The sequence below is a fragment of the Pituophis catenifer genome, unplaced genomic scaffold, assembly GCF_029215685.1.
Source record: "Pituophis catenifer annectens isolate HBS135680 unplaced genomic scaffold, rPitCat1.0.hap2 SCAF_4, whole genome shotgun sequence".
NCBI classification, from domain to species: Eukaryota; Metazoa; Chordata; class Lepidosauria; order Squamata; family Colubridae; genus Pituophis; species Pituophis catenifer.
This window is the reverse complement of record NW_027256884.1, coordinates 113,675,271-113,698,363: the sequence shown is the minus strand read 5'-3', so window position 1 is coordinate 113,698,363 and position 23,093 is coordinate 113,675,271. Positions and strand designations below refer to the sequence as shown.

General features: G+C 37.6%; 1 protein-coding gene across 3 annotated transcripts in view; it reads left to right on the top strand.

The window, feature by feature from the left end:
- The window catches only part of GRIA4 (glutamate ionotropic receptor AMPA type subunit 4), a 280,944-nt gene that overhangs the window by 188,033 nt on the left and 69,818 nt on the right, over positions 1–23,093 (top strand). For all 3 annotated transcript variants that reach the window (XM_070943962.1, XM_070943963.1, XM_070943965.1), the window contains exons 5-9: positions 6,834–6,887; positions 9,820–9,978; positions 11,085–11,252; positions 14,374–14,478; positions 19,878–19,988. In XM_070943962.1, the coding sequence (XP_070800063.1) occupies positions 6,834–6,887; positions 9,820–9,978; positions 11,085–11,252; positions 14,374–14,478; positions 19,878–19,988 (597 nt within the window). The remainder of the gene's footprint in view (positions 1–6,833; positions 6,888–9,819; positions 9,979–11,084; positions 11,253–14,373; positions 14,479–19,877; positions 19,989–23,093) is intronic.

Here is a 23,093-nt window from a genome sequence, read left to right as displayed (position 1 = left end):
ACATACACAGTATACCCATACAACAAAATTCACTTAACACCCAAAGACCAGGTCCAACACACATAACAATCACCAATCACACTCCCACCCACCGCAATTCCCTACCCCTAAACCACCCAAACATCCACACAACAGACCAAGTAATCCTGTCCAACAGCTCACTGATGGTGGCCCTTTAGTTCGTTGTTGAGTGCAATTATAGCTCTGGGATAAAAACTATTCAGAAAATGTGTGGTCCGAGTTTTAATTGTTCTGTATCTTCTGCCAGAAGGCAACAGTCCAAAAAGATGGTAAGCAGGATGGGAAGAGTCTCTGAGAATGTTATGCAACTTCCTCAAACAACAAGATTCGAAGATGTCATCCAGGGCTGGTAGCTGGAGCCCAATGATATTCTGGGCAGTTTTAATGATTCTCTGTAGAGCTTTTTTGTCCACTGCAGAACTGCTCCCATACCATGCAAGAATGGCGTATGTCAGGACACTCTCAATGATGCTGTAGAAAAGAAGTAGATGCTGAGATAGATTTATCTTCCTGAGCATTCTCAGGAAGTACAGCCTCTTCTTGGATGAGAAGCAAAATGTCTTCCTTAAGGAAAAAAACGCAAAAGCACCTTGGAGATCTCAGATTCCTTATTTTTGACTTTGCCTGCTTCAGATTCTGTACTAGGCCTGAAACATTTTAAACCCGGTTGCATATATATCGCTGCTATATACATCAGACAGCAATATCTCTAGAGCCTGATGGTTGAATATGTCATCCTGTTGCTAAACAAAGCAATTCCACTGGCTTTTTCATTGCCCTGTAATAAAACATGGTAATAGGGTTCATTGATCCAAAGCCTTAGGACAGTCTGTTTTGTTCCAGTTTCCCCAAGTAAAGGTTTTTTGTATCTCCCTGGGAAAAAAAACCCACACATTTGAAAGTGCAATTTCTTTGAAAAGATAGAAACAGATTCAGAAAAAATCAGAACCTTCTTGTAAGTGCAATTTATGTTTGTTTATTCCACCCAGGGACTGATTTCATCACACAGAAAAAGCTATTTCTCAATTTTAAACCATTCTGCTACCTTGTGAAACTTCTGCCATTTTTAAGAAGATGCTTTTTCAGCTACTCAACCTTGTCTGAATTTATGCCCATCTGTTGTTCAATTTCTCAATTTCCTGGCAGAAAATCACTTTTTTGAGATCCATCTCCAAAGCTCATTTGCTGGTAGGAATCAAACTAGAGTTAATTGTCCTGTAAATCTATTCTCCTAGAAGGTGGCTTTCTGATCCTTCAGAATACTTATTCCTTTGTAAGTCATTTCCATAAATAATTTGCTAACACCTATCAATTAATTCATGCCTTTCTGCCTCAATTTATCTACACACAGAATTATCAGCAATTACTTAGGTGACCTTTTGTTTCATCTACATTTGCAAAGGCATAATGGAAATGTTATTAGTTTAGTTTTTAATTGTCATTGTACATCATATATACAACAAAATTGTAAAATTCACTCATTTTTGCATTGAAAAATGTAAGTAGAAATTAATATTAAGATATGCTGCATAAGCATTTGATCCCTTACTGTGGATTTGAAAAACATCTCCCTAAATTAAAATATTTCTATTAAAAAAACAGATATTTTTTTTTTTACATTTGTGTTCTTTCTATAAGACAAACTTCTATAAAGATCATCTCTTTCTCCCTAATTCGCTTGCTAAAAAAGTAGGCTAGAGCAATCTTTTACTAAAATGCATTTGTAGAAAGAAAACTGGATGAATAAGTAGAGTTTCAGGCAGTCCTGTTGGTCAACTTATCCCCACTTAATAAAACCAATCCCAACCTTTGTTGCCTACAATATTTAGATAAGGAGGGCGATAAAAGACATACCAACTTTGGAAATAAAATTGTGAGCATGGCTGCAAAGAAGATGTTATTACTTAGGAGTTGGCCATTTATTTATCTATTTCCATTTTTAAGCTATATTGATTTCAGGGAGTTTGATAAAACATGACCATGTTTAATATTAATATTAAAAATGCACTTACTTTCTCATTTTTTGCACTGCAGTGGAAGAGATGGAAGGTTAGATAGGTACCTAGGTAGATAAAAATTGTATGTAAGAACAACTTACACAGAAAGTTGTAACAATGTATATCAAAAAAAGAATGCCTCTGCAGAGGAGTGAAAAATGTTTTAGGGTGAAGATTATGTTGAATGAACATCTGCCTGTGTTGGTCCTGTATTGGCCCCAAGCAGCCTCAGAGAATTCAACGGTTGACAATAAGAAATAAATTATTCTGACATGTCATGGATATTGATATATCAATTTGCTATAGATGGAAATGCCAGAGAGATACAGTCACTAAGAGAAAAGGCTATGAAAGAATACACAACACTTAATTCAGATTTCAAAACTGTTACTCCCAAATTTCCACCTTCCCACCTCTATTGCTATCAGTACCATTGGCAGAGTGGTAATGTTGACAATATTGGCTAACTTTACTAATCTGTTGTATTTGTAACAATCATTTACAGTAGGAATTATTGCAGTGTTTTAAATGTGTTAATTTTTAAGAAGTTGTTGTTGATCACGTGAATCGCATGAAATATTACTACCATTTTATAAACCTTAATAAACCTTAACTAAATAAACCTTAATAATTTCAGGTATTCCACACCTGGAATACTGCATCCAGTTTTGGTCACCACATTACAAAAAAGATGTTGAGACTTTGGAAAAAGTGTAGAGAAGAGCAACTAAGATGGTTAAAGGCCTGGAGACTAAAACATGAAGAACGGTTGCAGGAACTGAGAATGGCTAGTCTAGAGAAAAGAAGGACTAGAAGTGGCATGATAGCAGTATTACGGTATTTGAGGGGATTTCATAAAGAAAAGGGGGTCAACTTTAAGAGCCTTGGTAATACAGTGGTCTAAAGCACCCTGTTATTAAGACCAGCTGCCTGCAATTACTGCAGGTTCGAATCTCGCCAGGCTCAAGGTTGACTCAGCCTTCCATCCTTTCTAAGGTAGGTAAATTGAGGACCCAGTTGTGGGGGCAATAAGCTGACTTTGTATAAATATATACAAAAGGATGAAGGCTATTGCTGAGCACATTGTAAGCCGCCCTGAGTCTCCGGAGAAGGGCGGCATATAAATCAAATTAAAAAAAATTAAAAAAAAAACTTTTTTCCAGAGCACCAGAAGGCAAGGCAAGAAACAATGAATAGAAACTAATCAAGGAGAGAAGTAACCTGGAATTGGGGAGAAGCTTCCTAACAGAACAATTAACCAGAGGAACAGCTTGCTTTCAGAAGTTGTCGGTGCTTCATCGCTGCAGTTTTTTAAGTTTTTTAAGCCACTTGTCTGAAATGGCATAGGGCAGGGGTGCTATTCAGCAGGTACTGACAGGTTCTGGAGAACCAGTAGCGGAAATTTTTGAGTACTTTGGAGAACCGGCAAATACCACCTCCAGCTGGCCCCAGAGTGGGGTGGGAATGGAGGTTTTGCAATATCCTTCCCCCAGGAGCGGGGAGAGATTTTGCAGTATCCTTCCACTGCCACGCCCACCAATCCACGCCCACAGAACCGGTAGTAAAAAAAAAAAATTAAATTCCACCTCTGGTATAGGGTCTCCTGCTTGAGCATGGGGTTGGACTAGAAGACCTCCAGGGTGCCTTCCAGCTCTATTGTGATTTATCTTCTCTAAAGGATATTTATGATCTACCCCAGATAGTGCACCAAGATCAAGGCAGAAGTATAGGTTTTCGGTACCAATTCCTACCTTAAGTGTCTACATGTAAGAGATACACAATCAGGATACATTGTTCAGATATTTAAATCTTTGACAGGAGGTTATAGAATCTCTCATAATGAATGCAAGCATGCTAATTTTTAAAACTTGGTTGTGAAAAGCATAAATCAAAAAACACAAAATCATGGGGGGGGGGGTGGAAATCAGGAAAAACATGTTTTCTGATAACCTTTTTCATTTACTCTACCTAACTTGCATGCGATAGTTGTAATTATTTGTTGTGCTTCTGCATTTGAGACAAAACCACACATCTTCCTAAGTGGCTTGCCTTGCTGATTTCCTTCTACTCGTAGCTCCTGCTTTCCCTCCTAGAAAGAAAATCTCTGCGTCAATAGCCCTTTTAGTGAACCTCTAGAACCCGTTCTATCACAAAGTATTTTTTAAAGACACGCTTCAGTGCTACTGCAGCTGTACTGGACCTTTGCCAGTGCTTGGTGAATCGTCTTTTTTTCTTCTTCCCTGCTCAGAGGCTCTTAAAATATTTTGTGGATGGCTTTGTGGAAGATTTATCCTTGCTTCAGATGCTGCATAGAAATCTCGTCTCTTAGAAATTTACATTGCTGGTCTTCTTCTTCTTCTTCTTCTTCTTCTTCTTCTTCTTCTTCTTCTTCTTCTTCTTCTTCTTCTTCTTCTTCTTCTTCTTCTTCCTCCTCCTCCTCCTCTTCCTCTTCTTCTTCTTCCTCCTCCTCCTCCTCCTCCTCCTCCTCCTCCTCCTCCTCCTCCTCCTCCTCCTCCTCCTCCTCCTCCTCCTCCTCCTCCTCCTCCTCCTCCTCCTCCTCCTCTTCTTCTTCTTCTTCTTCTTCTTCTTCTTCTTCTTCTTCTTCTTCTTCTTCTTCTTCTTCTTCTTCTTCTTCTTCTTCTTCTCCTGCAATATTGGCACTCCAGTCCCAATTTTTTTTAATTTTGTTAGACCCTTTAACAGTGTCAGGAATTATTTTGCTAGATTTTTCTGAGCTAGGTTTTGGGGTTGCAAAAATTTCATTGCCATATTATATAAGCATCTCTGCAGAAGATAGGGAAACCTATGCTGTTTTTCCTCTGGGTTGTTACAGAATTTTATTAGAGAATCCTCCATATCATAATCATTTATTATGAGGAGCTGTAGCTTTCAGAAAAAGTTTACCTTAAACATGGGCAAACGGGCAAAGTTAAATGAGAAAAATGTTTCACGCTACCAAGGGAATGCACTTTTTTGAGCAAGATATGAACACTCGACTTAAAGAGATATTCATCTTGATTTGCTTCTGTATTTAAAAGATGCTTACATCCTTACAAAAACATACACCCTCAGGGCAGTCTGCAACCAATATATTTTAAAGAGAAGCCTTTTTTAAAAAATGAAATGATAGAATTTATTGGAAAGGAAAAGCCAAGTCATCCAATTCAATTTCCTTTCCAGTGCAAGAGTTACACTGTAAATTCTGTTTCTTCTCAAAGAGCGTGGGGAATATGACTACCAACTCTTGAGTTGCAAACAGTTCACAACTGCCATATGGCAGCACAGAGATAAAGAGAACTCTAATTCATTTTTACCATCTAGTGGTTGTCTGCAGTTTATCAGCTCCTGTTTGGAAGTCTTGGTGGGGATTTTTTAATTTACCGAATTACAGAATCGCAGAACTCAAAGTGATCTCGAAGGTCAAAATGTACTCCAATCCTCTGCTTAGCACAGGGTATGTTAAGACCTTTTGACAAGAGATTATCCGGTCTCCGTTTGAAGATTTCCAGTGAATGGGAACATACCACTGCATAAGGCTTCCTCATAAGAAGGAAGTGATATTATTCCTCAAAATATGTAACCTGATTTTACTTCTCAACCTTTCGGTCCATTGGTTCTGTCCCTTTCCTTCCACATCAGTATAGAAGCACTTCTCTGTCTGACAAACCTTTAGATAATTGAATATTACTATTGTAACTTCCCTCAATCTTCTATTTGGCAAGCCAAATTTACCCAGTTCCTTTGACCATTCCTTACACCACTAGCTTTCCTGTCACTTGATAGCTCTCCTCTGGCCTTGCTCTAGGACAATAGTTTATAGAAATTGATGCAATATTGTAAGTAAGACTTGATTAAGTAGAGTGGATTATATATGTCTGAATATAAACACTGAAAATAGTGTTTGACTTTTTAACTATTTCATTGTTGCTCCTGTTCAGTTTGGGATGTACTAAATATTCAGATCTTTTGTATAAATACCATTATCAGGTCTCCTTTATTTTTGCCCTTTGTTTTCTCCCAGATACAGGAGAAATGCATTTCGCGATGTTACGTTCTATCTTGTTCATTTTGGCTCATTGCTCCATTTCTAGGATTGAATCTTTTCTTTTGTCTTCTAAAGTGTTAGTCACTCCTCAATCCCATTATCTGTAAGAATGTTGATTAACACAAGGCCTGGGATTAAGCCTCATACCATCTCACTTGATACTATTTTCTAGGCAGATCTGAAACCAGTCTTCAGTGCTCAAGACTGGGAAAGATCATTTAGCCAAATGAATCCATCTTTTTATCATCTATCCTGCAATTTATCATGTTATTAATGAGACACTTTGTTGAATGTTTTGTTGAAGTTAGGGGATATATCAACAGCATTCTCCCAATATCTTTCTTTCTTTCTTTCTTTCTTTCTTTCTTTCTTTCTTTCTTTCTTTCTTTCTTTCTTTCTTTCTTTCTTTCTATCTATCTATCTTTCTTTCTTTCTTTCTTTCTATCTATCTATCCATCCATCCATCTCCCTCTCTCTCCCTCTCTTTCTCCCTCTCCCTCCATCCCTCCTTCTCTCCCTCTCTCTCTTTGAAAGAAAGAAAGAAAGAAAGAAAGAGAAAGAAAGAAAGACTGAATTAGAGAGAGAAATGGGTTAGTTTAGAAAGCCAGTGTGTAGTCTCATATTTTCATATCCATTATTTAAGCATGTTTTAACTATCTTTGTAATTTTGATGCAGCTGTACAATACTGTCAATATATTATAAGTAACAACTATTCCTTTGAATAGTATACAGTTCATTGCTTTCTTTTTTCTACCCCATCTTTCTACAGATTGTGAGTGTTGGAAAACATGTTAAAGGCTACCATTACATTCTTGCAAATCTGGTAAGAATCCTTTTTTATAGTTCATTTCATGGCAAGCTAGTTAAATGATAAATGACCGCAGGAAAGGGAAATATGGTGTTGATTTAGTGATGAAAATTGAAATGTCATTGTTGGTTCTGAGCTGGCCTCATCTAATGGAGTGCTAATACATTAAAACCATGTGTTGGATTTCTTGATTCTGTTTAACCTTTCCTCCCTGAAACTCTCTTTATCACTAGTCCTTGTGACCGTATCTCAAGGAAAGGTCATGCAGCACATTCCTTCCATCCAGTGATGATGGTGAAGATACCAACATTGCAAAGAGGGTTGCAATGCAATTTCCCCACCCTCCTCCCTTTGTACCTGTAGAGTCCAAGTTCAAAAGGAGTAGGATTTGCATTATAATTAGCCATCCTGCTAATTTTGATATGAGTGTAGGAGATAACCAGGTTGAGCCTGAGGGAGGGATCAACCATATCTTCAGTCATGAGTCCCTGAGCACCCACAAGAGATCTAAGTCCAGCCCACCTTCAATGCCTTCTTATCTCCCGCTTATTGCCCTTGACTATTAGTAGTTCAGATTCTTGCAGAGAGCTTAAACTTGCAATAAATCTTTATACTCATTTGAACTGCCTGAATTTCCTGATTTCCCCAGTGACAATGTGTACTATGAATGAATGAATGTGTCTGTGTGTGTGTGTAACATCTACTAGATTTTATGTAAATCATATACCACCTTAAATATATCTGTATAAATGTTACATAAATGCAAGTCAAGTGCAATCCAATTAATTTTAATTATAATAATAAACTGCCCCAATCTCTTAAGAATTCTTACCATAACAAAATATAGCTACCTATAATAAATAAGAGAAAAGGGGGGGGGGGAAATTTCTTCAACACTCTTTATAGAAATGCCAACTTTTCCTGCAAAAAGGAAAAATGAATATGTTACAACTATTTGCTACTGTTAAATATGTAATTTATATACTGTATTTCATTTTAAGGAACTAAATTTCAAAAATTTAGAAAAGTAAAAATAATAAAAATTAATTATTGAATTTGCTCTCAAGTTATTTTGAGAAGACCAGTATTAAATAAAGGCGATATACTAAATAAATAGATAGGAAACAAATAAATAGAAATAAATAAATAAATAAATAAATAAATAAATAAATAAATAAATAAATAAATAAATAAATAAATAGAAAACATACTATTCTGCAGTTTCCCAAGAAACCATCTGCATAATAATTAGTGGGGGGAAAAAACATGTTCTCTGATTTTTTTTTTCACTTTTATATTTTTTAAACCTTAAGTTTTATAGTGGATATTTTTGAATCAAACTCATTACATGAATGAGTTACTCCCTATATCAACACAATATATGATAATGAATGATAGGAAAAAATGAATGATAGGATCAGTAAAGAGAATTGGTAATACTTTTTGAAATGTCCCAATTACTGACAATGTTACTATTTTACATGTGATGCATTTTTAAATGTGATAGTAAGAATTAAAAAGTTATTGTCAATTTATTGATAGATGCCAAAATCATTGCATCTCACTGTGATAAAATTTTATCTCACTTTATCATACTGCCCCTACAAAAATAATAAGATACATAGCAGTAATGTTGACATTGTTTAACTTGTTTATGTAAATCAGATTAGCAAAGAAAAGTTTGTAAAAGTGTTATTAATTATTTTCTGCAGCTATTAGTATAAGAATAGGCGCAGTGGCTCAGTTGCTAAGACACTGAGCTTGTCGATCAAAAGGTCGGCAGTTCAGCGGTTTGAATCCCTAGTGCCGTGTAACAGGGTGAGCTCCGGTTCCTTGTCTCAGCTTCTGCCAACCTAGCAGTTCAAAAGCATGTAAAAAATGCAAGTAGGAAAACAGGGACCACCTTTGGTGGGAAGTTAACAGCGTTCTGTGCGCCTTTGGCATTTAGTCATGCCAGCCACATGACCACGGAGACATCTTTGGACAGCGCTGGTTCTTGGCTTTGAAACAGAGATGAACACCGCCCTCTAGAGTCGGGAACAACTAGCACATATGTGCAAGGGGAACATTTACATTTTTTAGTATAAGATATGGTGTATTTTATTTATTATTTTTTTCCACTGTGAACTCATTTTAAATTATTTATACTTAAGTAGATAGTTGTATAATAATTTTATTTTTATGTGTTTGTATTGGTAATTGCAATACTGCTGGGCTGGAATGAGACTGCTTGCAATGGAAAAAGCCAATTATTGAGTGTCTGACACAGCAAAAAAAAAAACAACCTGTCCATACCAAGCAAGAAAGAACTATCTGTTTTTCATCCTTCGAGTGGTTTGCTTCACTCCCATTAAATCAGGACACTAGCCTACAGCAAGAAATTGATGTACATTAGGCAGTTTGTGACAAGTATGGGACAAGGGCTGAACACCATATTCTGTCCCATTTTCAAGCCTGAGAATTCCAAGATCAGAAAAGAAATGCCACAAAAGTTTTTGTCATGACTGAGGGAGAATATATGAATACTGTATAAATTTTTCTCTCCATCTTTAGAGGAGAGATCTAAGAAAGATCTTGTGGCCTCTGGGATGCCTTTAAGGGAAAAATAGGAGCAATCAAACTAGCTATTTTCAATAGCCTGTGTTAAATATGAGTCCATGTGGAAGCAACTCTAGAATTATATCAGTGTACAATTAAATAAAGTATGTATAAATGAATGAATGAATGAATGAATGAATGAATGAATGAATGAGTGAGTGAGTTATATTGTATTGGAAAATGGAACAGTTGTATTCATTTTAAACCCACCTGAGGATCAGATTAAAATAGTCAAATAATAAAATATAACTTTTTAACTTAACCATTGTAATGACTAAATATCACTGAAAAAGTTTTAATGACATGCTGTGGATGAAAATACAACTTGATGGAAATTTATTTTTAACAGGGATTCAAAGATATTTCCCTGGACAGATTTATGCATGGAGGAGCCAACATCACAGGGTTTCAATTAGTGGACTTCAATACACCTATGGTTTCTAAACTCATGCAACGGTGGAAGAAACTGGACCAGAGAGAATACCCAGGATCAGAAACTCCCCCTAAGGTTCTATTCTACATTAAAATCTGAAATCACCTTTCATATAACTTGACTTCAACCATACTGCAGTTATAAGTAACTGCCTAATATTGTGAAGATTGACTTTTATGTGTTAATTAGGTTCTCTCCTCCCCTTCTACTTAATCTTCATACTTTGTTTTTCCCCAGCCTGGGACTTTTATCCCGTTGTTGACCAAACTAAGAGCACTGAGATAAATATAATTTTGGTGGTAATATTAGCCTTAGTTCTTCTGGGTATAGATGTGATGGAGTTTAGTGAAGAATGTCTTGGATAATCATTTTAAGACATTGTTACAGGGACTGGTACATTCCACTCTATATCCAGAAAGATCTCATTCTTCACTTGGAGGTTGAATCAGAATAAGAAACAAATGATGATGTTACATAGGTGGGTAATGAAATGTCTGCAAACAAATAACCAAGCTTAGGGCTTGCCTTAGCTCAACCCTGATCTACATATATTCCTTCTGTTGTCCTTTTTGAGATTGAGTGAAACAACTCTTTCCAGTTATGGTGAAACCTATTTAGTATTCATTAGTGATCTGAGTTTAAAAGAATAATCGTTATTGTATGTATTGTTCCCTATTGGCTATTTAATTAAGAATTCCCAAATATCTTAAATCTTTATATTTATTCTGAATTTTTTACTTTATCCAATCCTAATTATTTGTTTACGCAACTTCTATCAGTTTTGTTATGTCCAAAATCAATTATTGCATCTTTGAAGGGTTTTCTGTTCTCATGGGCAGGTCATAAAGTCATATTACTGGCTTTGCCTTTGTGAAAGGAAAGTATTGACTCTTTCCTCTTGGATCCAATCTTATCTGAACAAAAGTACATTTTATGGGAAGTCCAACTTTCCAGTATTTTTATAATTCCTAAAGTAACCTTATACAATATAACTTCAGAATTAAACTTCATATTAATGTCCCAAGAATGCGGCGATTTTATCATCCTCATTTACTAAGAAATCTTTCTCAGCTTGCTGAACTAATGCTTGTCAATTGAGGAATCAAAGGTTTAATAGATTTATTTTTGAACATAATTGTAATAATAGGTATTATTGATGTACAATTTTTCCATCTAATTAGTATACCTCTGCTCTGACTTATGATGGAGTACTTGTGATGGCCGAGACTTTCCGAAATCTTCGAAAGCAGAAAATAGATATTTCTCGAAGAGGAAATGCTGGGGATTGTCTTGCAAATCCAGCTGCACCATGGAGCCAAGGAATTGACATGGAGAGGACATTGAAACAGGTGTGGTTCTTATAAGATTTACATCTGCTTAGTTTTTGTGGCGGCTGCTATGTTGAAAATTATCACAAACATTTAAACTTCCAAACAGTTATTCGATTAGTGCAGGGATGTCAAACTCAAGGCCCGGGGACCGGATCTGACCCACGGAATGCTTAGATCTGACCCACAGTGCTGCCCTGGAAATAGCAAAGGACCAGCCCGCGGTACCTCTGTCAGTGAAAACAGAGCTCAAGAGGCCCTACTGAGCTCCTTTTTTGCTGGCAAAGCCGTTGCAGCCAAAAATGGAGCTTGGGAGCCTGTTTTGCTGGCAGAGTCCTCGGACCCCCACAGGCTCCCCCAACGCGAGTGACGTCAAGCTGACCAAGCCCACCCTGGCCCCTGAAGTTCAAATACAACCCTGATGCAGCCCTCAATGAAATCAAGCTTGACACCCCTGGATTAGTGTGTTACATTTAATTAATTAATGAAATAAATTAACAACTGTTTCTTTAGTGATCTTTCGAAGTTACAATGGCATTGAAAAAAAGTGATTTATTACCATTTTTCACACGACCATTGCAGCATCTCCCTGGTCACGTGATCAAACTTTGGATTCCCCCGCCCCCGCTGCCCACATTTCCTGTGTTTTAAAGCTTGGAGACTAGCAAACTGAACCGCCTTGTGGTGAGATGAGCAGAAAAAAATAATAATGAATAAAATAAATAAACATATGAGCCACGATGGCACAGTGGTTACTTCTGCTGCCTGCCGACTGCCTGCAATTTGGCAATTAAAATCTCACCAGGCTCAAGGTTGATTCAGCCTTCCATCCTTCTGAGGTGGATAAAATGATGACACAAAATGGTTGAGGGTAATATGCTGACTCTGTAAACCGCTTAGAGAGGGCTGTAAAGCACTGTAAAGGATATATACCTTATTTTTTGGAGTATTAGATGCACATTCCCCCCCTAAAAAGTGGGTAGAAATGTCTGTGCGTCTTATACTCCAAATATTGTGACAGGGAGGAAGGGGGTTGGTGCAGCGCCGATCAGCTGTTCTAGAATGGGCCATGGCAGTGGCAAATCAGCAGCTGTGGCGGCAGCGAATGGGCGGTGGCAAACGGGCCACGCCAAACAGGCCATGGTGGCAATGGCAAACGGGCTGCACCGAACGGACCACAGTGAACAAGCCGCAGCGGCGGCAAACGGGCCGCAGCAAACAGGCCAGATGAATACCGGACAGATGCTGGGAAGCAGAGACAGATTTTTTTTCCCTTGTTTTCCTCCCCAAAAGCTAGGTGCATCTTATAGTCTGGAGTGTCTTATAGTCCGAAAAATACAGTAAGTCTTAAGTGCCATTGCTATTGCTATATTTCCACCACTGATACAAACAGAATGAAATGTAGGGGACTGGCGGCACCAATGGAAAAAAGCATAATGCAGCACAAACTGCAATCCTTTTGTGCATTGTTGCTTTTCTCATTTCGACAAAAGGATCAGTTCTTGCAGCTGCCCCTGTTCATGCTGTATTTGTCATTCAGATGAAAGTTACTGGAGTGCAAAGAACTTTAGTTCTGCTCCGTATGCTGGTTTCGTATGAAATGGAAGATACATTCTCAGGTATAGAAACCACTGTATGATTGTTCCAGTTATGCTTTCTCAGCTCAACAATATTTGAGGAGTTCTCGTGAGGGAAAATTTGAATGGGATTGATTTGTGTATATCCTTGAACTTCTCAAGGAAGTGGGGAATATAAATCTAAGCAAAAAGATAGGATAACATTTTCCTGGAGTGGACAACATTAATTCATTCCATGTTGAACAGAAGCCAGGGTTTTTTTCCCCACAAAGTTATAAGGTAAAAAAAGTGATTTATTGCCGAGAGAGATGAATGTGGAAAAACTATATGCACTAATTTCACATCACAATGATAAAAGAAAACGAAAAGTTTATATTTTTGTCTAAGAATTATTTTATGTTTTTCAATGTGTATGCCAAATGCATTTGTGCCACCCTGAAGATCTATTTAACTTTGATGGCTCCACATAATTCACAATTCTAAATAATCTCTCAATCTTTCTGCTTTATTATATCACTTAAGAATGAAATAAAACAGAGGAATTTTCCAACCGCCTTGTATTGCGGTTGGAAAAAAGTTATGTGGCAGCTTGCCAAATGAGATAAGGTGTGTTGAGAAATATTCCTTTGAAAAACTGTTTGGACAAATCTTTGCTGATTATGAATGAACGTAATTCACAGTCATGTAAATAAAAGAGGTTTTGCCGGGACCAATTTCTGCCTCCTGCTTGTTAAGGGAGCCTAGGTCAGAACAAGTTTTCAGATCCAGTCTGAGGGTTTTTTAGGCTTTCTTTTCATAAAGAATTGGTTAGATCTAGGAAAAGAAAAAGTTAAAAAAACAACAACAACCCTAAAGCGACTGTAAAAAATTCATTTTCTTGAGAAATTTTTCATATTGTTCTTTTCTCCCTCCTATTTTACATCATTGGCCAGTATGATGTAGAAATTAAGTACTATATTGTCAAATATTGTAGATAACTAAGTGCTGTAGAACAATGAGATAGTGATCCCACTGTATTATAAAAGTGGTTAGAATATTTCTATTTTTTTTTTAAAAAAAGATACAACGTTTGGGCATTTGGCACTTTTTATTTTAGTCTTTAGTTATGTACAGAAACTGCTAGAGAGTGGTACCAGAAATTTGCTATTGAATTTTCATCCTGAGACACTCTAAAAGTGACTTTAAAAGTTAGCTACATATAATCCCTAGGCTATGTACTGACCTTCCTCATTTCCAATTTTTCAAGGATAGAGGACCTGATATAAACTCGAGGCTTTGGATTCAGTCTAAATTCAGATTCTAGAGTGGGATGGGATGAGGTGGATATTCCCTTATAAAGGTTTGTTGAAGAACAAAGTGTTAAACGCCAAAAGCACACAGAGATTGCTAAAATCTTCTTTCATCCTTATTAAAACTAGGGGTAAAAAAATGAATCTGAGTAAACAGTTAACATATCCCTCAATTAACAATCCTGTGAAAAAAAGGTTTACTTCTATATCTTTATCTTGCAATAAATAAGTACTTTTATCACTAATCCATATTTTAATTTTATGTCCAATTTGAAGGTTCGAATACAAGGACTGACTGGAAATGTTCAGTTTGACCACTATGGTCGCAGAGTTAACTATTCAATGGATGTATTTGAACTGAAGAGCACAGGCCCTCGAAAGGTGTGTTCTGATTCTGCATTATTTGTTTAGTTCATCCATATGTGTCTTTGTGTCTATAGAAATTGTTAATAGAACTCAGTTTAGCTAATAAATCCAATTATGTTTGCAAGCACCAACCATTTTATTATCCGGATTTTAATAATATTCTTATTATTAGAATATAAGTATGCAATTTTTCATATGACAAGACACAGTCTCTTTCTTTGTCATAAGGGAAGAGTCCTTTGTTTGCTGGACTTTTTGTTTTCATAATAATGGTGTAAAAAGCAAGGTTTGAATTAGGAATACAAAGACAAATAAAGGAACCCAGAAGTAAAATAGCTGGTTAATTTGTCCTCATTACTGTGCAAAACTTAAACACTTTAGGACAATTCAAATGTTTCAATGAACTGATTGCTTTTATTATTATTATTTAATATGAAGTTTCGGAACAAGAGATCTGGAATATTATGAATATTTGCTCACCCATTTCATTTGTAATTAGAGTGCAATAAGAGGAGACAGACATAATGTCTTGACTGTATGCTCACAGAGATTATTTTGTTTATTTGTATCTCACCTGTATTATTTTTACAAATAGCTCAAGGCAGTGAACATATCCAACACACCTTCCTTCTCCTAGTTTCCCCATAACAACCCTGTGAGGTGGGTTAGGCTGAAGAAAGTGTCTGCCCCCAAGGTGCTTTCGTGCCTAAGGCAGAACTAGAACTCATAGTCTCAGAACTTCTATCTAGAGCCTCAACCACTAGAGCAATTTGTAGTTTGCTGAAACACAGGAAACTGAGTTTCCTCTTACCTTTCAAATATGCTCTATAAAGGTAAAGGTTCCCCTCGCACATATGTGCTAGTCATTCCCTACTCTAGGGGGCGGTGTTCATCTCCATTTCAAAGGCAAAGAGCCAGCGCTATCCGAAGACGTCTTCGTGGTCATGTGGCCGGCATGACTAAATGCCAAAGGTGCACAGAACACTGTTACCTTCCCACTAAAGGTGGTCCCTATTTTTCCACTTGCATTTTTTACGTGCTTTCGAACTGCTAGGTTGGTAGAAGCTGGGACAAGTAACAGGAGCTCCCCCTGTTCTGCGGCACTAGGGATTCGAACCGCTGAACTGCCGACCTTTTGATCGACAAGCTCAGTGTCTTAGCCATGTCCCTATACTTGTGACTTAATATATAAAATTGAAACATAGTAATCCCTTTTCATTTGGGTATATACTTTGTGGATGGTTGCCTGATGTAAGAGTTGAAGTCAGACATCAACTATCTAGAATTTGTGTCCTCCAAAGCCCAATACTTCATTTCTGACATCAATTTTCTGAACAAGGATAGGTCATCAGAAAAAAAAAAGTTATAGGCTTTTAATTTTAGTGCCAAGAAATATCCTTGCTTCTTATGGTCTATGTACTATGATTTTTGGTTCCTTCAGCAATATCTATTTAGGACATTCCTTTTCTTCTTATGCATCAGAACATTTAAGGGCAGGAGAAACATGTATTTTTATCACCCAACTTTTTAATATCTTTTTAAAAAACCATTCGCAGTGGTGCATGTTTTCATTTCTGCAATTAAATTCCTAATCTGCCTGCCAACTTTAATCATCCTATTTTTCATACACAAAGTTTTGTTCTGTTCGTTGTATTTCCTCTGTTGGAGGGTTACACAGAAGAGGGCTTTTTTTTTTCTCGCCTATGTGAAAAATCAAAATAAAATATTATCAACTACAGCCAGTTTCTTAAATTAAAATATTCACGTTCAGTTCTGTAATTAGAAACAGACTGGTATTTTGTAAATGAAGATGATATAGTAACTAGAATCCCAGTAGATGAAATATTACAAAGTGAGTCTATACTAAAAATGCATGGGTTGATCTGAATCCATCTCAAGCTTTTTTTAAAAAAAAAAAAGTTTTCACAGATCATTCTATTATATCAAGGGCTGTTATTATATTTCCGGCTTGGGTTTTGTTAATACTTTCATGTACAGCTTTCCCTAATGAGTCCTTGAATTTGATGAAAGACATTGTGCAAAACATCTCTTGAGAACATCTCTTCTGTTAAGACAAACAGTATCTGCTTTCCCTTTCAACCACATTCCTTGGCAAGTTAGCAAGGCTATTTACAGTTAAATGGGCTCTCCCATCTTCTCCTCCTCACTGTTTTAACTGATAATTAGCCAGGGAGGAGGGAAGCCATGAGATTTAAAATATTTTGTAAAAGGAACTTTTCCCCTCTGCTGCACAGCTTAAACATTTTCTAATAGTATATGTCTGCATACTATAATGTTGGTTTGATATAGATGTACACTGCTCTATTCCCAAAGATTGCCCCTATTTAGCGTTAAGAAATGGGGAAGTAGACTGGACAGTACTTTTCTCTCTCCCTCTTAGACTGGCTCTGTTTTCTTTGACTCATAGTCCTTCACTTTCAATTAGTGTCTTCTGTTTCACCTTCAGAACTTCTACTCTCAATAGCTGGCTAATCACCAACCTTCAACACTCTTATTTGGATGGTGTCCTGTTCTTCTCAGGCTTCTTCTTCTCAAGCTTGCAACACTTCATCAGTACAACACTATTCTGCCTAACTCAGGCCACCAACCCATATTGCCTATAACTAAAACCAACCAACTTCACCTTCTTATGCTGTCTAGCTCTAACTTACATTGCCAACCATTATCTTCTTCCATCAGTGTTCTTTCTTCTTCCCCAAACTTGCTTATTTAGGATTTAAGAGCCTTGGTGGGGCAGTGGTTAGAAGGCAGGCTATTTCTGCTGACTGCCGAAGTATTTGGCAGTTCGTATCTCACCAGGCTCAAAGTGGACTCAGCCTTCCATCTTTCTGAGGTCGGTAAAATGAGGACCCAGATTGTTGTGGGCAATATGCTGACTCTGTAAACCACTTAAAGAGGGCTGTAAAGCACTATGAAGTGGTATATAAGTCTAAGTGCTATTGCTATTGCTATTCCCTTCCACCAGTTCAGCAGCCACCCCACCCTTCTCCTATGAAAAAGGCTTTCCTTTGCCAAATCACCTCCTATTCTTAGCTTCTACATATGAGATAAAAAGTACAAAAATGCATTTTGGGATTTCTGGCTACTAAAGGTAGCCCTCAACTGATATCCATACATTTAGTGACCATTTGATGTTACAACAGCACTAAAAATGTGACTTACAGCCATTTTTCACACTTACAACCATTGCAGCATCCCATGGTCATGTGATCAAAATTCAGACGTTTGGCCAGTTGCAAACTTACGTTGCCAAACTAATTATGATTAATGGGAGTGTCCCGAGGTCATGTGATCATCTTTTGTGACCTCCTGACAAGCAGAGTCAATGGGGAAACCAGGTTCACTTATCAACCGTGTTACTAACTGAACAACTGCAGCGATTCACTTAGCAACTATTTTTTTTTAAATTTGATTTATATACCGCCCTTCTCCGGAGACTCAGGGCGGCTTACAATGTGTTAAGCAATAGCCTTCATACTTTTGTATATTTATACAAAGTCAGCTTATTGCCCCCACAAACTGGGTCCTCAATTTACCTACCTTAGAAAGGATGGAAAGCTGAGTCAACCTTGAGCCTGGTGAGATTCGAATTTACAGTAATTTCAGACAGCTGGTGTTAATCACAATGCTATCAGTCTGCTGAGCCACCAGGCCCTATGACATGAAAAGGTCATAAAATAGGGCAAAACTTACTAAATAACTTGCTTAGCATTTTGGGCTCAATTGTGATTGTAAGTAGAGAGCTATCGGTATGTGATGGGAAGTAGGCAGTGGTGGGATTCAGCCAGTTCGCACCACTTCGGGAGAAGTGGTTAACTTTCTGAGCAGTTGGTGAATTGGTTATTGGAAGAAATAATTAGGACAGAGAACCAGTTGTTAAATTATTTGAATCTCACCACTGGAAGTAGGGTGTCACATGTCTCCATTATAAAATTTAGTATCTCCAAGCCTTGATCTTGAACGAAGTTGTGGATTATAATATGTTCCAATAATGGAATAAAAATAGGAGAAAAAGAATGAGATTAAAAGGTAGTGATGAGGGTTGGTGACAACCTGAGCTATTTGTAGAACATATGAGTTCTGTAGCATACAGATTAAGAAAATACAAAGAAATACGATTTGCAATGATATGATTTTGGGATGTACTTATCAGCCTTTTTCCACCCCCAAGCATATAATATAGGCATGAACACTTACAGAAATAAAGGAAAAGAAAGAAAAAATACCTGATAAACACTTTAATGGAATCCTGGATTTCATGGTTACTGGAGAAATAATCACCTGTTAAATAAATGATTTAGAATGGCCTTACCATTATTTATTTCTATCCTATTGTGAGGAAGGGGTGACATCTCTGAGCACTTCAGAATAGAATAGAATAACAGAGTTGGAAGGGACTTTGGAGGTCTTCTAGTCCAACCCCTGCTTAGGCAGGAAACCCTACACCACTTCAGACAAATGGTTATCCAACATCTTCTTAAAAACTTCCAGTGTTGGAGCATTCACAACTTCTGGAGGCAAGGTGTTCCACTGATTAATTGTTCTAACTTCAGAGGGAATGAAGCTCTCTTGGACATACAGATTAATGACATTTTGTAGACATTCAAGGAAACGAAAGTGCACAAGAAAAAGAGAGAAAACTCTGTGTCAGTTTGTCAACGAAGAGAGTACCAGTAATGGATCATTAGAGACAGGAAACAAGAAAAACCCAGGTAGATATTGGAGCCATCATGCAAAATAATACTGTTATCAAAAGTCAATTATGTTTATCCCCTAAAACCATAAGCAAAACATTGCAGTGACTCTCCATATGTCTTAAACTGCATATTATATATCTTAGTTCCCACAGTGACAGCAAATAAACGTTTTATTTCAGATTTTCAGATTCTAATTTATACCTGGATAGATAGAAGAGAGAGTGGGGAGAGGGAGGGAGGGAAGGAGGGAGGGAGAGAGAGTTCATCCAGGTATAAATTAGAATCTGAGACTCTGAAATAAAACTCTTATTTGCTGTCACTTTTATTTTGCATGAGGTAATATATATGTATATATGGAATCATAGATTCCAGTCATGGAATCATAGCAGGGACTGATATAAAATTACCCTTGAAGGTTGTCTAGATAAAGGAATGTTTTAATAGTCAGGATAGAATTTGAGTTTATGTAAAAAAATCTGCTTCTTTGCACCTTGCAAAAAGAATAACTCATCAAGTTCAGTTGGGCCAAAAGACAATCAGGAGATAAAATATTTGTCAACTAGTGGCCACAGTGTAGTGGGAGTGGGGGAAGCAGATTATGTCAGTGCCAATGTTTAAACTACGTTTGAACGAACTGTCGTGGTTGACTTCATCAGCAGTGAATAGAAAGTTAGCTTCTGCATTTGTTTATTACAGATTGGGTACTGGAATGACATGGATAAATTAGTCTTGATTCAACATGAGCCTACACTGGGCAATGACACAGCTGCCCTTGAGAACAGAACAGTAATTGTAACTACAATTATGGTAAGTTTATTTTTCTACTCTTTGAGGGAAGCCAAATATTTACCTCATTATCCACTAAATGCTCACTTTGGTAGAATTCAGGAAGTAATGTTTAGGGTTCTATTTATTCTAGTAATTCATCTATTTCAAATGAATATAGAACATTTTTACATAATTTAGACTGCTTTGGAGATTACTTTTTAAAACATCATATCAACCTTTCAGTTAATCTCTGTAAAATGCAATATACTACAAACAAGAATAGAAAGTTTTGAAAAAAGGGGGGGAAACTTTTATTTTCTATAACTGTACCCTCATTCATTCTTGTCATGTTGTTGTTTTTATTGTTGACACTGCTGTTTTTAAGGGAAACTGTATGCCTTGTAAAAATAATAAATAAATGAGAATTCATAAAAATGCACAGTGATTTCTATAACAAACACCTTTAGTATATATGGTTAGTTATTTTTAGAGTGTCACCCATTTTTAAAAAAATGGGTATAATATTGAAAAACACAGATTCTCACAATTTCTACTATTTTCTATTGTAAATAGATTACTAAACAAAATTTAACAACTACAACTTAGCCAAATTTTAGCCTTTCTTTATTTTGTTCATTTATTTTATAGGTTGACATGTCTTTCCAATAATGTCTTACACTGAGCAGATTTCATGGCTCCAAATATTAACAAGATTAATAATTAAGAATACAACAATAGCATAGTATAAATTACCCAGATGTCAATGAACAGTTGTAATCTATGCATGCATTTACTGTTCAGGAAGGATAAATACAACCCCAAAAGTTCCTGGACTACAAGATTTTCAATGTTTACAAATTGTTATTCAGGGCCCATCTATATGAGGGGAAATGCCGTTTAATAGAATGGGAATGATGATTAAAGATACCTAACCCTAGGATCCCTGTATATAGCATTACTTAAAGTCCCCAGAGAGACCTTATCCTTCCAGGACTCGAGGAATGGGCAGAGACTATTGGGAGAAGGTGGTCCCAGAGATATCCACATGCTGAACCATACACAGCTTTTAAGGTTGACTACCAGCATCTTGAATTACCCTGAGAAATAAACTAATAACTAGTACTGCTTTCAGAACAGACATGGGCAAACCACCTGACACACGGGATAGTCCAAAACTGCATTCTGGGCCAAACTGAAATTCCCAGGTGCTCTTCAAGATTCATTGCAGTAAAGGTGATAAAGGCATAAGTGACTATGAACAAACCTCCCAATCTAGGAAAGATCATAACTAGCACGCAACATGAAATTGTGCAAAATTCCTCTTAGCCATAACTGCCCGCTTGCTCTTCAGAGTGCTAGATGAAGAGTCTTAACAAGATGAGCAATGACTTCTTAAAGGGGGACACCTCACCATCTGCCCTGTCTTCCAAAATGCATTCACCACTGTCCAAAACCAGGTTGTTTTGTCACCTCTGAAAAAGGCTGATCAAATAGGAGGAAGATCCATAGCAACTAGAAAGACAGCTGATCCTAACAAAAATAGTTAATTTCCCCCACCTTCAAATAACATTGCAATTGCTCTAGTATTTTTTTTAAAAAAACAAAAACAAACCATATTTAACTTGTGGCCTCCTGCGTGAGTTTAGTCCTCTGACCTTGAATGAACTTAGAGTTTCCATAGAGGCTATAAATTTATGAGCTGTCTCTTTTCCTGATCCCAAAAAATGCTAATTAAAGGTTGCAATTAAAGTTTCCTAAAGCTCAGCTCAGGAACTCTACCAGGAAGCTAGGCTGAGGTCCAAGAGCTTGGGCAAAGATGCCACTATAAAGTAGGGAAGCAGTAGAACAACAATTTCCCAGCTTGTCCTAAGAGATCAATTTCAAAAACAAGCTGGTGTATCCAGTTATCTGCAGAACAAAGCCTCTAATCATCAGCATCTCCTGTAACCATGATGGCGAACCTATGGAATGAGTGTCGGAAGTGGCATGTAGAGCCATCTCTCCGGGCATGCCAGCTGTTGCCCATTGCTCTTCTGGGTTCTGGCGTGACAGCTAGTTGGTTTTTGTGGAAGCGGAACCGCTGAAAACTGGAAGAGCAGCTCCCTGGCACGCATGTATGCACCAGGAAACTGAGCTTCCGGTTTCCGGTGCATGCATGTGCACTGGCCAGCTGGTCTTTGCGCATGCATGCATGCCAGAAACTGGAAGACCACATGCATGCTGGAAACCAAAAGCTCAGCTTCTCAGCACGCACATGCTCATTGGGGAGCTGCTCTTTCGGTTTCCAGTGCTCCGTGTGTGCGCGCCAGGGAGCTGCTCTTCCAGTTTCCATCGCTCCTCCGCATGCACTCCTGTTTTGGCACTCGATGACGAAAAGGTTCACCAACACTGTCCTATAAGTTTCTCAGTAATATAATTCATTCTCATCCACACTAATACCAGTTATGAGAAGAGATGTTTACAAGTATCAAACAACAGCAGCAGCTGGAACCTAAGCTTTCAAGGACATGATAAACTGTCTCCTAGTGTGAGCTATGGGAGAAGTAATAGAAGTAAGGATGGATCTCAGTTGCTCACTCCTTTTTCCTAGATAGTCCCACCTCTTTAGCCCATCATGTTTCTCTCTGTTCACCAATACCTTAATTTCTATCACTTCTCCTTCATTCCCTTTATTCCAATACTCCCTACCCCTGAATGTGCCAATTACAGCCGTCCCTTTCTCCTCTTCCATTTCCATTTCTATTGCTATGTAATTGCTCTTCCGATATTCCAGATCACTTCTTCCAAATTATCCCAACCCATCAGGGTACCAGAGGTGGAATTCCCTACCGGTTTGCAAATGTGAGCGCATGTGCGCCACCTTCAACGCATGCTCAGCCTTATGCGGATGCTATTTGCTTGCACGTGTGCCTTCCACGGGCTCCAAAACGTGGCTAAATAGGACTGCATTACATCAGGGCTGGTGGGCGGAGCCTATCTCAGTCGCTGCTACCGGTTCACACGAACCAGACAGAACCGGCTGAATCCCACCACTGGAGTGTACTTGACAATAAACAAGGGTGATTCATCAAAACTACTGATGAACTTTCAATAACTTCCATCTCCAACCCAACTGTCATTGCACTCAGCTGCCCACCTCCTACG